The sequence below is a fragment of the Littorina saxatilis genome, linkage group LG14, assembly GCF_037325665.1.
Source record: "Littorina saxatilis isolate snail1 linkage group LG14, US_GU_Lsax_2.0, whole genome shotgun sequence".
NCBI classification, from domain to species: domain Eukaryota; kingdom Metazoa; phylum Mollusca; class Gastropoda; order Littorinimorpha; family Littorinidae; genus Littorina; species Littorina saxatilis.
Window position 1 is genome coordinate 32,173,073 of NC_090258.1, and position 16,540 is coordinate 32,189,612.

Below are 16,540 nucleotides of genomic sequence, written 5' to 3' on the forward strand. Positions count from 1 at the left end.
CGTGTTTTTAATCCAAACATATCATATCTATATGTTTTTGGAATCAGGAATCGACAAGGAATAAGATGAAATAGTTTTTAAAACGATTTCGGAAATTTAATTTTGATCATAATTTTTATATTTTTAATTTTCAGAGCTTGTTTTTAATCCAAATATAACATATTTATATGTTTTTGGAATCAGAAAAGGATGAAGAATAAGATGAACGTAAATTTGGATCGTTTTATAATTTATTTATTTTTTTACAATGTTCAGATTTTTAATGACCAAAGTCATTAATTAATTTTTAAGCCACCAAACTGAAATGCAATACGGAAGTCCGGCCTTCGTCGAAGATTGCTTGGCCAAAATTTCAATCAATTTGATTGAAAATTCAGGGTGTGACAGTGCAGCCTCAACTTGTACAAAAAAGCCGGATATGACGTCATAAAAGACGTTTATAAAAAAAAAAACCCCAAAAAAACGTCCTGGAATATCATTCCCAGGAAGTCTCATGTCAAATTTCATAAAGATCGGTCCAGTAGTTTAGTCTGAATCGTTCTACACACACACACACACACACAGCCAGACACAGACAGACACACACAGACACACACACACATACACACACACAAACACACACACGCACACACACACACGCACACACACACACGCACATACACCAAGACCCTCGTCTCGATTCCCCCCTCTATGTTAAGACATTTAGTAAAAACTTTTTAATTAAAAAATAGAGCTTGTTTGAAACAGGTAGAAAGGAAGAGTTGATATTGCAATATCTGTACGTGGGAATGTGGTGAAAAAGAGTGCTAAAAGTAGTAAGTCGGCCTCAGATCCATTTCAAATATTTATTGCAGAAAAACAAAATACAAATTAAAAACAAAACCACAGAACCATTACCAGGTGTCATAGGAATGTTTGAAAACAATAGTTTTAATTTTACACTGTAAATACAGGAATCAGAATTAAACACCTCAAATTGGCACATGCATAATGAATCACCTGGAATTGCAACAGGGAGATACTGAAGTAATTGGAAACAAACACTTGAAATTGACAGAGAAACAATTGAAAATATATTACTGACATGAGCGTACAATATTTTAATGGAAGTGCATTTTTAGCACGAAGCATCCGCAGGAGGATGCACTAACAATTACATAGTGCCACAAAATGTGTACGGACATTTCACAACCGTGCATTATTAGCACAGAACACATACATGGGGGCGCACAAAACATTATTGTACCATGATGATGATCGGGATTGTTGAAGATCTTTTCTTGTGCAAGGCGCCCCTGTATGACCGCAACTGATCCAACCGGCCGCATCTGAACAAACGACGTCAAAACGGCGCGAAACACGTCCTCTCGGTTGGTCTCGGATTGACTCGGCTCCTCTCGGTCTTTTTTTTTTTTTTTCTTGTTTTCTTTTCCTTATGGTCGGAGTGGTATATTTATGTACATCTTAGATTAAAAAAACCACCCGAAAGCTGTGTTTAATCGTTTCGCGTAAATTGTACATTTTTTTTCAGCTTTGAAATTGTTTTGGCTTGGAGAGTCAGCGCGCTTTGGCTTGGAGACTAATTCTCCACAGGCACGTTCTTCCCAACCACAGATACCAGCGTCGTCCGCGACGCTGGAATAATATGCAGTGCGTCGTCTGTGCCGCTGAAACTGCGCAGGTATATTCTACCCTTAACAGTCCCCGCTCGCTGGTTATTGCTTCCCACGGTTTCACGTGCTATGGAAACAATGAGGAGAAAGACTGGAGAACGAAACTCAGCAGGCGAACATTTCCAGCGGCGTCGGTGATCATTCTCAATTGTTCGCAGATTTCTATTGTGGAATTGGGATCAGACATGTTCTTGCGACGAGTTAAAAGAGGGAAAAAGTCTGGAAGAATTGTCTATATTTAGCAGGCCGTATTGTCTCAGTGTTTTCCTGGTCACAGCTTTCTGACCGAGTCTTGGGAATTGGAATTGCTTGTAGAGTACATGCCTCTGAAGCTGGCTTACATATTGAATCTTTTCTTGTAACTGTCACGCTTTCTTTTGTATTGCTTATTCCATTGATGTTTTCAAAGAAACTTTGTTGTTGTTTTTTGTTTTTAATTATGTTGTGTCTTTTAAATTGTCGTGTCAGTCTTCAAAGTGTGCAGACTTTTTTTGTAATCAACTGAAAACGCGTATCAATTTTGAAGAATACTTTCAGTAAGGCTTGCCACACACACACACACACACACACACACACACACACACACACACACACACACACACACACACAAAGATCTGTTTTTGAATATTTATTTTTAATTATGTATTGCGCAACTGGATAATTGAATAAAACATTGTTAAGACCAAGAAACGGTATAAGATTCTCACACATATAAATATATATATATAACAGTAGACATATAAAGCCTGAGCTCAGAATTAGCAGGTTCACGGTTCTGGAAACAGCAACATTCTTGAGAACAAACTGTGATAAACAGGAAAAGAGCACTACTGACAGTCGCAACCTTACCTGTGGCTACCATTCTTAGATGATAGGAGTAGTGTGTGTGTGTGTGTGTGTGTGTGTGTGTGTGTGTGTGTGTGTGTGTGTGTGTGTGTGTGTGTGTATGTGTATGTGTGTGTGTGTGCGTTCGTGAACGTGTGTGCGTACGTGCGTATGGACATCTGCTTTCTCCAGTTACGTTGATAGTGAAACATATGGATAGTCATAATATAAGCCTAATATGCTTTCCAAACAATGTTTTGCTTGCTTACTTCTTCCTATCCCACTACACTAACTAAAGGTAGATACTCTGTGTTTCTGTCTCCTATCGTGGTCCACTTGCTCCAGTAAAGACACAACACTGAGAAGAAGGCAAGACCAGCTGACGATTTCCAGCAGAGACAGTGATCTTTTTCAATCAGAGATAGTGGGGCAATTAGAGATAGTGATCTTTTTCAATTAGCAGCAGACGTCCTTGGGAGCTTGAGGACGATTGTGGCTGAAGCCATTGTCTGATCGTGGCATCTAGCATGTCCTTGTCGCCTTGTTCTGACCGGCGTTGTTTTCAAGATGCCTTCCTTCTGGTGTCAAAGGTCTTGTGAATAAAAAAACAAACAAAAACAAATGGTAGGCTATTTTAATGAGTCATTGCTTCGCCCGCGTCATGCCAGTGAGTGTATTGAAGAATGTTGAGATAAGTTGATTATCTGTATCATACGTGTGTTCCAAGTACAGGGAACGTAACGTTTTCATTTGTCATATATTAATCGTTCCAATAACCTACTAATATTGTTTGGGATTCTGAATTTTGGAACGTGAGCAGGTTTTTTGTTATTAAAGGTCTTGTGGAACAACACTGCTGTTTGGATGCATGTTGCACGGGATCAGAGCACACTTCAACTTGGACACATACCAACAATCAACAGCTAGCCTGCTTTCTGTGCAGAGCAGCAATTTTTAGCTGAGATACTTTAGCAGATTACACCAAAAAACAGGGCGGGGATGTAGCTCAGTCGGTAGCGCGCTGGATTTGTATCCAGTTGGCCGCTGTCAGCGTGAGTTCGTCCCCACGTTCGGCGAAAGATTTATTTCTCAGAGTGAACTTTGTGTGCAGGCTCTCCTCGGTGTCCGAACACCCCCGTGTGTACACGCAAGCACTAGACCAAGTGCGCACGAAAAAGATCCTGTAATCCATGTCAGAGTTCGGTGGGTTATAGAAACACGAAAATACCCAGCATGCTTCCTCCGAAAGCGGCGTATGGCTGCCTAAATGGTGGGGTAAAAACGGTCATACACGTAAAAGCCGTGGGAGTTTCAGCCCATGAACGAGCAAACAAACAAAAACACCAAAAAACATCGTTTTCTGCACAAGGAGTGGTGTTCCACAGAACATCGCCATCGATTGTGAAGACGTTATGCCACTGCTATTTTAAGCTTAAAACAGCTTCCTCCCTTGATAAACTTTTGACTTTTTTTCGTTCTAGATTCTGATCATTTCATTTATGGAAATGGTGCAAACCGATATTCCCTCTGGGCAGTGTCTGCATAGATATATATATGCCCCCTGGAGTATGTCTGCGTCTTTGATTGATGATATACTCGTATTCAAGCCATGAAATAGTGGGGGTTTTCTGTTTCCTTTTTACGTTGTTTGTATGTTTGTTTGTTTATGTAATGCACAATGTTAATGTACGTTTATTTGTTTTATCTTTCTTTGTTTGATAGCAGTTGACGCCATATTCATTGAAGGTTTCTGTTTGTATTTGTGTCTGCGTGTGTGATCATTCTCCTGTTAACAGTCTTCTCTGCGGTTCTTTCTCTTTCTTTTTCAGTTTAATTTGTCTCTGTCTCTTTTCCGAGATTTTTGTGTTCTTTTGACTAAGAGTAATATACCTGATACACTGGACTCGCAACGAAATATACAAACAAATGACAATGAACAACGTTTGAGCAATGAAAAATGAAACCAAAAAGAAACAAATCAGAATAATAACGCTTGAAGGGCCTGAAGTTGAAAGAGAGAGAGAGAGATGGAGAGAGAGAGAGAGAGAGAGAGAGAGAGAGAGAGAGAGAGAGAGAGAGAGAGAGAGAGAGAGAGAGAGAGAGACACTAGCTAAAACAACGTACTCAAGTGTGATTTTGAGAAAACATCATTTTAAGTAGAAACATTGGAAAATTGGCAGTTGCATTTTTCGGACGCTAAATTTAGGATACCCTTTCTTTCGGCAAATGTTTCTTATGCAATTCAACGCTCACTTTTCTTCACTTCCCAATTCTACCCCCACCCCCCATCATCCCCCCCCCCCCCACACCGTCGCTGTGTCCATCCCCACCCTTTTAACGCCCCAGCAAATTCCAGGTCCAACTTCAAGGCTGCCTTCTGATGGCTTTCTGTTTCCATGGAAACCGTAGTTTTGATAGTGTTCCCCGACTGCGCCAAACTGCTTGCCTGCAGAAAGTGTGGTGATGACTTTCCACAGAGTGTAATCACGCCAATCTGCCCTCCTTCTTCTCTACATGGGGCGCTAGTGTTAGCGCGCCCTGACAATTTACCTCTGTGACCGCACAGTCAAGTGTGGAATATGGTTGGCGTGTAAGTGCCAAAAGTGCAGATTGGTGATCTTGGATTTCACCTTTGATAATTATAAGGAACAACATTAGTTCTTCAGATCGTCCCTGAATCATACAGTTTGGAAGACTTAAGGACCTAACGTCCGAAAAAGGTTATTGATTGCAAAGAAACAAGGCTAATTGTCATAATCAGTGTTGATTACAAATAGCATTATCGTTTTTCAATATGTGACCAAACATTTCATGACTTGGGTGATAATGCACTGCTTGAGGGATAAGTATAACTTCCGCAGAAGATTGTGTGATTGGCAATTCAAATATTTTGTTTCTCTCGAAATAGCCAGCTTTTGCAACGATTTTCGTAAACTATGTTCTTTTTTAGTCACATTTATAATTACAATAAATTATATAATGCACTGTGCTTGTTTTTGTGTGTGTGTAAAAAGATGTCTGATTCATCTTTCTGTCGACATAAGGACACACGTAGTCGTGATTGCTAACATGCATCTTGGTCCAGATTTACTTTATTCGGCTGTGCTCTCACTGCTTAAAACGTTATCCAACCATCCATCCGTCTACATTTTGAATCATACAAACTAAAATATTTATGAAGATTAGGCTACACAATGGACTTTGTCATTTTCACTTTTGGCGCCAGTAGACCGCCATAGTTTGTGGAAAAGCATTTGGGATGTAGGAGCAGATAACGGTTTTTGTCACCCTCCAGGGAAACGGGGACCATGTCATTTTGTGCACTTGCCAACCTCCTGAGATTTTCGCCAATAAATACCACTTTTATTTCGCCTAGTTTGTTACAAATTATATTTTTGAGGCTATTTGGAATTTTGGATTTTAGTTTGGCTTTTTTTGTGAGTTTGTCGTTGCTGCTGTATTTTTGGTCTTTGATTGGTTTAGGTTCAGGCTTTTGTTGACAAGACTTTAACATTCTTGGCTGCTGCAGTAGTATTTGATTGAGAGAACTCTGGTTGACCAAGTCTCTTCTGTCTTCTTGTCCGTACGCAATAGGGAGTTTGTAAAATAATCAGTTTTGATAAACGCTCATACTTCGGTCATAGTTATTAACTCAGATCACAGATTAATCTCCCAAACATCTTACCTTAACTTGCATCTTGTGGTCACCCCCCGCGGGTTTGGGGGAAGAATTTACCCGATGCTCCCCAGCATGTCGTAAGAGGCGACTAACGGATTCTGTTTCTCCTTTTACCCTTGTTAAGTGTTTCTTGTATAGAATATAGTCAATTTTTGTAAAGATTTTAGTCAAGCAGTATGTAAGAAATGTTAAGTCCTTTGTACTGGAAACTTGCATTCTCCCAGTAAGGTAATATATTGTACTACGTTGCAAGCCCCTGGAGCAAATTTTTGATTAGTGCTTTTGTGAACAAGAAACAATTGACAAGTGGCTCTATCCCATCTTCCCCCTTTCCCCGTCGCGATATAACCTTCGTGGTTGAAAACGACGTTAAACACCAAATAAAGAAAGAAAGAAAGAAAGAAAGATCTTGTGGTCAAAAAGAGAAAACTGTCGGTTCTTCGTTTGAGAGTCGTATTAAAGAACGTGCGACATTTTATATATGACTTGTAATGCCAAAGAAAGAAAAATAATGTTTAAGATCAAAGTGCAGCTAGCGAACTGTTTGCGGTATATAAGATTCTTCATATTGGTGTGTTTTCGTTGGTTCAGTTCTGTTTTTGTTTTCTTTGTTTTGTTTTGTGTTTGGTTCAACGTTTCCAGGAGCTGGTACTGGTAGGCGGGCGATTGGATGTTTGCGAATTAGCACGTCACAGGGGGATTTGTGTAGGTGTGTTTGTCCATGTTGTGGTTGTTGCTGCTGCTGCTATTGCTGTTGCTGCCGCTGTTGTTGTTGTTGTTGTTTCTGAACCATCTTTATAGATCAACCTTACAATCGTCTCTGTTTTGTCTCCAGGTTCCCCAGACCACACTCAGTCCCCAACCACACAGCTTACCCCAGCCCTGACCCTCTCCCCCTCACCCACCCACCCCAGCCTCAACCACCCCACTCCAACCCCCACCAAGTCCCGCACCCTCTCCCCCCTCCCCCTCCTCCCCCACCCCTCGCCTCCACCCAGCTTCCCTTGCCGCAGCAGCAGCCCTACCCAGCCAATCACGCCATCACCACCTCCTACCACAACCAATCGCTGCACGCCGGCGCCAAGCCGCCCGATGCGCATGACCGGAACTTCAACATGCTTCCGCCCAGCTCCCGGCATGCTGGGTACGGGATGGTGGCGCCCCCCTCGGCAGGGGAAGCCACTCCTGTCAACGTCAAGCAGGAACCCAACGACAAGGGCTATGAGAACGGACAGTGCTGTGGTGAGTGTGAGGATGATGAAGGTGGTGGTTGGGGGTAGTGGTACATGGAAATGCGACGACGAGGATGATGTTGGTGACGATGACAATGACGATGACGACGACGACGATGAAAATGATGATGATGATGATGATGATGATGATGATGATGATGATGATGATGATGATGATGATTGCAATTGCAACGACAATGATGTTGGTTATTGCGAAAGCTGCCACGTGTGTCAAAGGCTTGTCGCATATGCGCATATTATGTAAAACAGGTGGGTGGTAGTGACAGTAAAGGTACATGGGTAAAACGACGACGATGACTATGACAGTGATTAGGGTGGGCAGAAGGGGGAAGAAGACCGTAATGACATTACTACGGGTGCTACAGATGATGGCGACGCCGCCGATTAGGAATTTGTTAATGCAGCAGTTCTTACGTGCGGCCAAGGTAGGCTTGGCTTGTTGGGTGGAGGGAGGGGGGAGGGGGGGCACAAGAGCAGCGGTAACCTGAGAAGCAACAACAGCACGTGTACCATTAACGACTCACAACGTTGCCATACACACAACGACAACCATGACACATTACAACAAGTATAGGCAACAAGTACAATACAGAAACAAACATGACCACAAGAAGAAAGCAACTCCATGCACACGAGCATGACAGTAAAACTATACCGACAGTTGCAAATGGTTGAAATGCTCAGGAGGGCTTTTGCACCGCGGCTAGCCAAGTGAATGAATGTGTGTGTTGAAGGGGGAGTGAATGGTGTTTACCATGGACAGAATGCCCACTCCACCTCGAGTGGGTGGGAGGAAAACAAGTGGAACCGTTTCCGGTGCAGGTATCCAGGGTGGGAGGGAATGATGGGGGGGGGGAATGAAAAGTAAGATAAAGTGTGGGAGGAGTGGCGTGCAGGGAGACTACGTGACAAACATTTGGGAGGTAATATTTATCTGATTAGCAATAATGATAATAATAATAATAATGGACATTTATATAGCGCTTCATCGCAGCTCGAAGCGCCTGTCAATACAATGTCAATGTAAACTTGACCAAAACTCATCTCACAAGCTGTCTGTACCTTAGCTACAAAAAAAGTCATACCCACACCGTTTAATTCCAACTTTTGGGGGGCTATTGCCTTTCCATTTTCCTATCAAGATTTCTTTTACAGGAGCCAAGTTAGAGTCACTCCAATGAGGGTATCCATTAACATCGCCCCGACACATAATCAGAAAAGGCAACATTCAGTAACGTTTGCAACACAAATTAAGACCAATCAACTACCTGGGGAAATGTGTGCAGCTGTTTCCGGTGTAGGTATCCAGGGTGGAAAAGGTAGGGTAGGGTGAAGAGAAAGGTGATGGGGGAGGGGGAATAGGGTCACATGCAGAGAGAGTACAGGCTTCAATTGTGTGGTTGAAAGTCTCTTGGGAGAGATTTATCTGATTGACTGTGCCATACATTTAAATGTTAACTTGACCAACATATATCTTGCACCACTTTTCCTTAAAAACAACAACAAAAACAAACAAACATATTATATTTGTATAACTTTCCATGCCATAACAGGCGTTTGTTTAGGCTATCTGGCACACGTTTTTGGCTTGAGGATTTCTTTCACATGGTCACGTTACGGTACCTCAATTCAAGGTAAATCTTCACGACAAAAACCGAAATATCGAATTAAATAAACGACTAAATGAATGTCTTACCATTTCTCACAGAAGATAGCAGACGGGGAGATTCGTATTACATCCCATTGTTCTAATGGCATTTTTTCAAGGACAGATGCTTGAAACTTGACTTTGTTTTTACAATTCTTTCCAATTCAGGTAACAAATAAGAGCCGACACCCCAATTACTTAATCCCCCAGAACAAGAAGAATGACCCTTTCGTTTACCTTAATTCCTTTAGATCACCAGTCATTCAGAATAGCGTCGGCAGGAACGAGAAGAAAAACTCATCGAAAAGATGAATGAATCTTGAGAAAGGAACCACTTCTACGCTGAAGTTTGTGTACGAATGCACGTGCTTTTTCAAATGTTCGCCTGCGCCTGGCGCTGTGTCGTTCATAGAGCCTGTTTATTTAGGCCAAAGACAACCTTTTTCTGATCTTCGCTTTGTGTGTAGCCCTCAGCGCATGCGCAACAGCGGAAGTACTTCATCTCGCGTAAACATACGTGATGTGCCATCTCTCACTTTGTCGACACTTCCGGTCTTTCAGGCAAGACAACTCTAAAGAAAATGACTGCCTTCCGGTTTTAGATGCAGTATACCTGCGAGACCTTTTTTTCTGAGCTTACCTGTGAAAGTGAAGACTAGTTTCTGTCGAGTAGGTGTAGAAATAGTGAAGGGCAAGATGGTTTGTTTGTTACTGTGTACAGTGGAGGGCAAGATGGTTTGTTTGTTACTGTGTACAGAGACTAACCGCTAAGACCTTCACCTACTTGGAACGGCCGTTGCCTTTGGCCCGCAGAACGTCTGGCCTGTCTGTTTGAACATGTACAATGAAAATGGCAATGTTACTTCTTCTTCTTCTGCGTTCGTGGGCTGAAACTCCCTCGTACACTCGTGTTTTTTGCACGAGTGGAATTTTACGTGTATGACCGTTTTTTACCTCGCCATTTAGGCAGCCATACGCCGTTTTCGGAGGAAGCGTGCTGGGTATTTTCGTGTTTCTATAACCCACCGAACTCTGACATGGATTACAGGATCTTTTTCGTTGCGCACTTGGTCTTGTGCTTGCGTGTACACACGGGGGTGTTCGGACACCGAGGAGAGTCTGCACACAAAGTTGACTCTGAGAAATAAATCTCTCGCCGAACGTGGGGACGAACTCACGCTGACAGCGGCCAACTGGATACAAATCCAGCGCGCTACCGACTGAGCTACATCCCCGCCCCTATGGCAATGTTACACAAAGCAACACTACTGAATCTGTATGTGATGTTCGTTTTGATTTGAAAGTTAGCAAGATAACTACGACTTTCTAAGGGTTTTTTCGGACTATAATTGTGAGGCGTTCGTTCACTGGAATACTATTCCACTTCCTCTGTCGTTCTGTGACTTTCCATGTGTTGTTCTTTCTTCCTTCTCTGGCTCATTACATACTGTTTCTTGACGTGGTTTTTTTCTGCATTCAATTATTTGTTGTCGGGGTTTTCTTCTCAAGTTATCTGTTCCTCCCTTCCTAAACCTCGAAGGTTGAGGAAAATGTTGAGTTTTGTGTGTTCAGTCTCGTCAAACTGATTTTTTCTAGCTAAAGTGTAGTTTGTGTTCGGGATATCGTTTGGCGGTAGCAGTCAGCAAATGTGTAAACTTCTTTGTCAATCGTAATTTTGTTAAAGCTGTCGTACGTTTTTCGTGCCAAGGACAGCTGAAACTTACACAACATATGAGTACATTTAAACGTACCTAACCTTGTTACTTGTGTGTTTTCCTTTATTTAAATGTACAACATTTGATGGCTATTTTGGCACATTTTCCGAAAAAAATGCTAACAATATCGATATCTCTGTTTTGTGGAAGTCAGTTTAGGAGTCAGATGTATGGAAAGAATTGAAAACAAATAAAAATACAAAAACAATCAAACAAAACAAAAAGCGCTGCACATCTTGGTCAGAATGTATCAGACTAGCTCTTGCTGTTTTCAAGATAGAACACACAATTGTGATCGACAATGAAAAAAAAGGTGTAATCATACAATCATTTTCTTCGCCTTTACTCCCAGGAGATCGGGTCGAAACGATCCATTCATCCATGCATCCCTGAACATCCCTGGAACACAAAGACGTAATCCTTCTTTGCACATGCAGAGACATTGAACTTTGCCACGAAGGCTACCGCACGGGTCCCGTGCTCATAGTGGCATTAATCATTTAATTGTGTATGCACGTGACTTTGGTCTTGTCTGTGGCTTCATTGTGTGGAGAATTATTCTTTTTATGACAAACGGAGTCGGGCAATTTTGAGTGAAAAGATCAGACATCTGAATTGATGTTGTAATATCTATGCATCTGTCATGTTTTCTGATACAGTTTGGCCGTTCATTGGTCAGAATAACTTATACAGATTAATGTATTAATTAATTATTTAATTAATTAGTCTGTCTACCGATGTTTCTATACCTCGTCGGGATTGTAGATGAAGATTCTGACGTTCCGGAAGAGTGTGTTTCTTTTCTTTTTTTCTTTTGTGTTTGAATTTTTTGTTTATTTGTTTGTGTGTTTGTTTGTATGTTTTTCTTTATTAATTGCAAGCAATATAAACACCAACAACCAACAATCCACACTTTCCATGGCTGCGTGCGTGCGTGTATACCTGTGTGCGCGTGAGCGCGTGCTTGCGTTCGTTCTTTCAGTATTTTCTCTCACCTTTCTCTTTATAATGTTTTTTCTTTGTTGGTCTCTGACCGCACGCGATCCATGCCACGTGCAAAACAAAACAATAAATTAATTAAAAAAGTGGAAAAGAAAGAAAAAAAACGACCGAAAAGGCGATCAAATCTTGTTAGTTTGTCAGTGACCGCTCAATGAAGCGATTAGGGACGAAAGGATTAGAGAGCGCGCGACCAGCTTAGGGTATTGTGACACGGTAGAAAGGACGCGCGGTTCGGATTGGATTGGATCTCTTGTTGCTGTTGTGTTTGAGGTTTTGGTCTGTTGGGGAGAGAGTGTGGGGGGATGGAGGGGGAGGGGGTTGAAGGGAAGGAGAAAGGGTTTGGCATTGGAGTAGAAGATGGATTTAGGTGTGTGTGTTGGTTGGTTTTTTTTTTTTTTTTGTGGTTTAAACTGTTTTATTTAACGTTTGTGCATTATTTACAAAAAACGCATATTGAGTAAACAACAACAAGCATAATGTTCACTATTTCTAGAAAATTACATATAATATAAATGGCGGCTATTGTACAGTTTAAATGAAAAGCTTGCAAACATGAAAAGAAAATTGAATGAAAATTGTACATCAAAACAAAAATCCGTTTGGGAATACATATATAATATTTATGGTGTTTGCGAGTAAGAGATAGGGAGGGAGAGAGGGAGGGAGGGAGGGGGAGAGAGGGGGAGAGTGAGAGAGAGAGAGAGAAAGAGAGAGAGAGAGAGAGAGAGAGAGAGAGAGAGAGAGAGAGAGAGAGAGAGAGAGAGAGAGAGAGAGAGAGAGAGAGAGAGAGAGACGAGTAGACGTGTCGATTTTGCTTTCACTTTACATGTTTATCTGTTCGAAACGGCCGGACTGTCCAATAAATTCCTGCACTGTTAAAAAGATTTTTTTGTTAATTTTTGTTTGCAAGGAGGGGTTTCCATGAAGTAGAATATCTGTGTGTATGAGGTTGTTGGTTAGTTTGTTGATTGTGTTGTTTCTTGCAGCTAAGTGTAAACGGCATTCTAGTAAGAAGTGTGTTGCAGTTTCTGTTCCATCACCACAGTCGCATACGCTGTTTTCCGCAAGGTGTCGCTCAACTAAGTCTTTCTTTAGATCACTAATATTAAGTCTCATTTTTGTGTGGATTATTTGTGTTTGTCGACTGCCACTGTAGAAGTAAACGGGAATTTGTGTGTCGTCTTTTGTTAAGTAATGTTTAAATTCCCCGAGGGAGTCAGTTAACTGTATTTGTTCAGGTAGTTGGTTCCAGAGTACTGTTGTCGAAGGAAAAAAAGGATGTTTTGTACGTTTCTGTTCGATGTGGGGGTATACTTCGTTCTAAGGGGCGGCGTCTGTGGTAGGGGTTGTTGGCTGCTACGAGAGGTGGGAGTGCTGCTTGTAGGTATGGGGGGGGGGGGGTCTTGTCGTGAATAATTTTATGGAACATTGTTAGTTTATGATGGTTACGCCTTTCAGATAATGATTGGAGTCCAGATTCTCCGTAAAGCTTAAAGTGACTGGTTCCGCGGACAGCTCCGATGATTGTTCGTATTGCATCTAGGTTTAACTTTTCGAGTTCATCTGTTAGGGTTTTGCTACAATTGTCCCATATTATGTCGCAATAATCAAAGTGTGGTAGAATGAAGGATTTAAACATAATTTCCAATGATTTTCAACTCAGTCTATATTTGTATGTACGCAAGCAATCTACGAGAGTTCTGCACTTTGCAACAAGAGATTTTATATGTTCATCCCATTTACAGTTGTTTTGTATTATTATTCCTAAGTGTTTGTGATTTTGGGAACTTTCAAGGATGGTATTGCCAAAGTTTAGATCTGCGATATCAGGGGTTCTTTGTGTACAAAAGTTCACCAATTCAGTTTTTGCATGGTTAAATGCTACCTTCCATGTATCTGCCCAATTTACAATTTTTTCAAGATCTGAGTTTAAAATTTCGGCACGGATGTTGTGATTGGCTAAAGACAAGTACATGCTAGTGTCGTCAGCAAAAAGCTTAATCGTAGATTCTATGTCACGTACAATGTCGTTTACATAAATTAGGAAAAGCAAAGGTCCAAGCACTGATCCAGTATTCTACATTAGAGTTAGGCGGCCCATAAAATGTACCTATTAACAACGTATCCTGGTTTAATCTAGTTTCAACCCATACGGCCTCAAGCTGGGGGATCAGAAGGTCATGCCTTGGTTTGCACACAAGAGTGTTTTTCACGTATACTGCTACCCCGCCGTGGGGGTCGTTAGGTCTGTCTTTACGAATTGGGGGGTGATAACCTTCAAGATGAATGTCGTCGTTAGACGTGGTCTCCGAAAGCCATGTCTCTGAGATCGTTATAATATCGTGGGTACTAGTCTCTGTTTCTATTATATCTAATTTGTTTCTGATACTTCTAGCATTTATGTGTATAACAGATAGCTCGCTAGGTTTCTTAGTTCGTGACGGTCCAGGGTTCGGGTGAATGTCGCCAGCAAGGCAGATCAGATAGCTGGCAAGGTTAATAAGTATTATATAGAAGAAGGATACGCTAACTGGTGCAATGTGGGTAAGTTGATTACGTGGTTTAATAGATTCGGCTTGTTGTGTCACATTCTTGGATGGGGCTGTCTTTCGACCGAGTAGATGCGATTTAAAGAATGTTTGGTTAGATAAACAATGGAGTAACAACGCAAGAGGATAGCCTTCTTTGCCCATAAAAAGCAATGCGAGAAAAGAGTAAATATTTGAAATATTCAGAAAGTTTAATTTTTTATTGGACAGGCCGACCGCTATTGAGTGATAACCCCCGATTCTGGCCCTGTAACAAGCTAGGTGTGTGTGTGTGTGTGTGTGTGTGTGTGTGTGTGTGTGTGTGTGTGTGTGTGTGTGTGTGTGTGTGTGTGTGTGTGTGTGTGTGTGTGTGTGTGTGTGTGTATGAGTGTGTGAAAAAAACAATTCTTCTTTCCAGCTGCCGATGTTGAACTTAATGTTAAACTCTAAGAGCGAGAGACAGAAAAACGAAAGGAGAGAGAGAGAGAGAGAGAGAGAGAGAGAGAGAGAGAGAGAGAGAGAGAGAGAGAGAGAGAGAGAGAGAGAGAGAGAGAGAGAAAGAGAGAGAGAGAGTCAGAATCAGAATCAGAATGGTTTAATTGCTCAGGCAATATGCCCATTGCAAGTTGGGCTGGATTTGGGGATGGGTATTCGAACATTCAAATATCGAAACCGATGCCGATAGTGCATTTACACAAAGTTGCATGAATAAGAGTGTCCGTTCAAACTGACATTTCACCATGTCAGACGTGTTGCGCTCTGAACGAGGCTATAAGTGTCCGTTCAATGCCCATTGTTTTTCACAATACACACGATTTCATGTTCGATCGCCAAACCTTCGTTAACCAAGGTAGAACCGGATCAAGTCAATTAGGATCTTCTGTCTTGCTTGAACCTTCCGTAGATGGTGTTGTGTATGGTGTATGTTCCATCTGTCCACTGGTCTCCACGTGGAGAGAGAGAGAGAGAGAGAGAGAGAGAGAGAGAGAGAGAGAGAGAGAGAGAGAGAGAGAGAGAGAGAAAGAGAGAGACGAGAACAGCGTAATGGATAAGAAAGAGAGAGTGTGAAAGAGAGAGAGGGGGGGTATGGAGAAATAGTTTCAGAGAGAGCCGCGGAGAGAAAGAGAGAGAGAGAGAGGGAGAGAGATATAGACAGAGAGAGAGAGAGAGAGAGAGAGAGAGAGAGAGAGAGAGAGACGCGAACAGCGTAATGAATAAGAAAGAGAGAGTGTGAGAGAGAGAGAGAGGGGGGGGTATGGAGAAATAGTTTCAGAGAGAGCGGGAGATTGTGTCAGAGGGACCCGAGGAGAGAGAGAGAGAGAGAGAGAGAGAGAGAGAGAGAGAGAGAGAGAGAGAAAGAGAGAGAGAGAGAGACTTACAAAGCCGGAGACTAACAGGAGACAGAGAGAGATAGAGAGATGAATAAGGTCAGAGAAACAGAGAGAGAGAGAGCATAGTTGTCACAAGAGAGAGAGAGAGATCATTACAAGGCAAAATCCTCAGCAAAGCCCGTTCTGACGAGAAGGAGAGCGAGAGAGCGCCAGGAACTCCATTTCAAGTCAATCATTAGCCAACCTTTCCCACCTCCCGCGGAGGAGAGCGGCGTGACAAGAACGATAAACGCGAGATCCCTTTGTATCAGACCAGCGTATTGCAAGGGAAAACCCCGAGAAAGGAAAACTGTGGGTTTTTCTCCTTCAGCTTCGGCTCGCGGTTGTTGAGTGACACTTCTTGTGGCTTCGCTCCTTGACTGACTTTTATTTTTATTTTTTATTTTTTTGTTGGGGGGGGCAGGGGGGGGGGGGGGTTGTTTGTTTGTTGGTTAGTTTTATTTGCTTTTCTCATGTTATTTTATAAGGTTGTTTTTGGAGGGGGTAGGGGGTTTCGTTTTTACCCAAGTTTCCGCTGCTAATAAGAACATGCCTGGCGACATCTGACTTTTTCGGTGTGTGTGGGTGGGGAGGGGGGGTCCGATTGATTGTCTGAGTGTTTATGATGGGGGTTTGGGACTGATTTTTAATTATTTGTTTTCAATTTTATTTACCTTGACACATGTACAATAATACGTTGTCGCCAAACGTGTGTGAACGATTACATGATTTTGACATACCTTTTTACTGTCTATGTGTTCTGCCTTTTAATATTTTATACTATCTTTCCTTCAATGTCTTATTTTCATTCTTCGTTTTACTTTTCAAATTTTACAAAATTCCCGTG

General features: G+C 41.9%; 1 protein-coding gene across 1 annotated transcript in view; it reads left to right on the plus strand.

Moving 5' to 3' along the window:
• Positions 1–16,540, plus strand: part of LOC138946582 (ETS translocation variant 5-like) — an 81,826-nt gene that overhangs the window by 55,802 nt on the left and 9,484 nt on the right. The window contains exon 3 of the mRNA XM_070318028.1: positions 7,013–7,419. Within this exon, the coding sequence (XP_070174129.1) occupies positions 7,013–7,419 (407 nt within the window). The remainder of the gene's footprint in view (positions 1–7,012; positions 7,420–16,540) is intronic.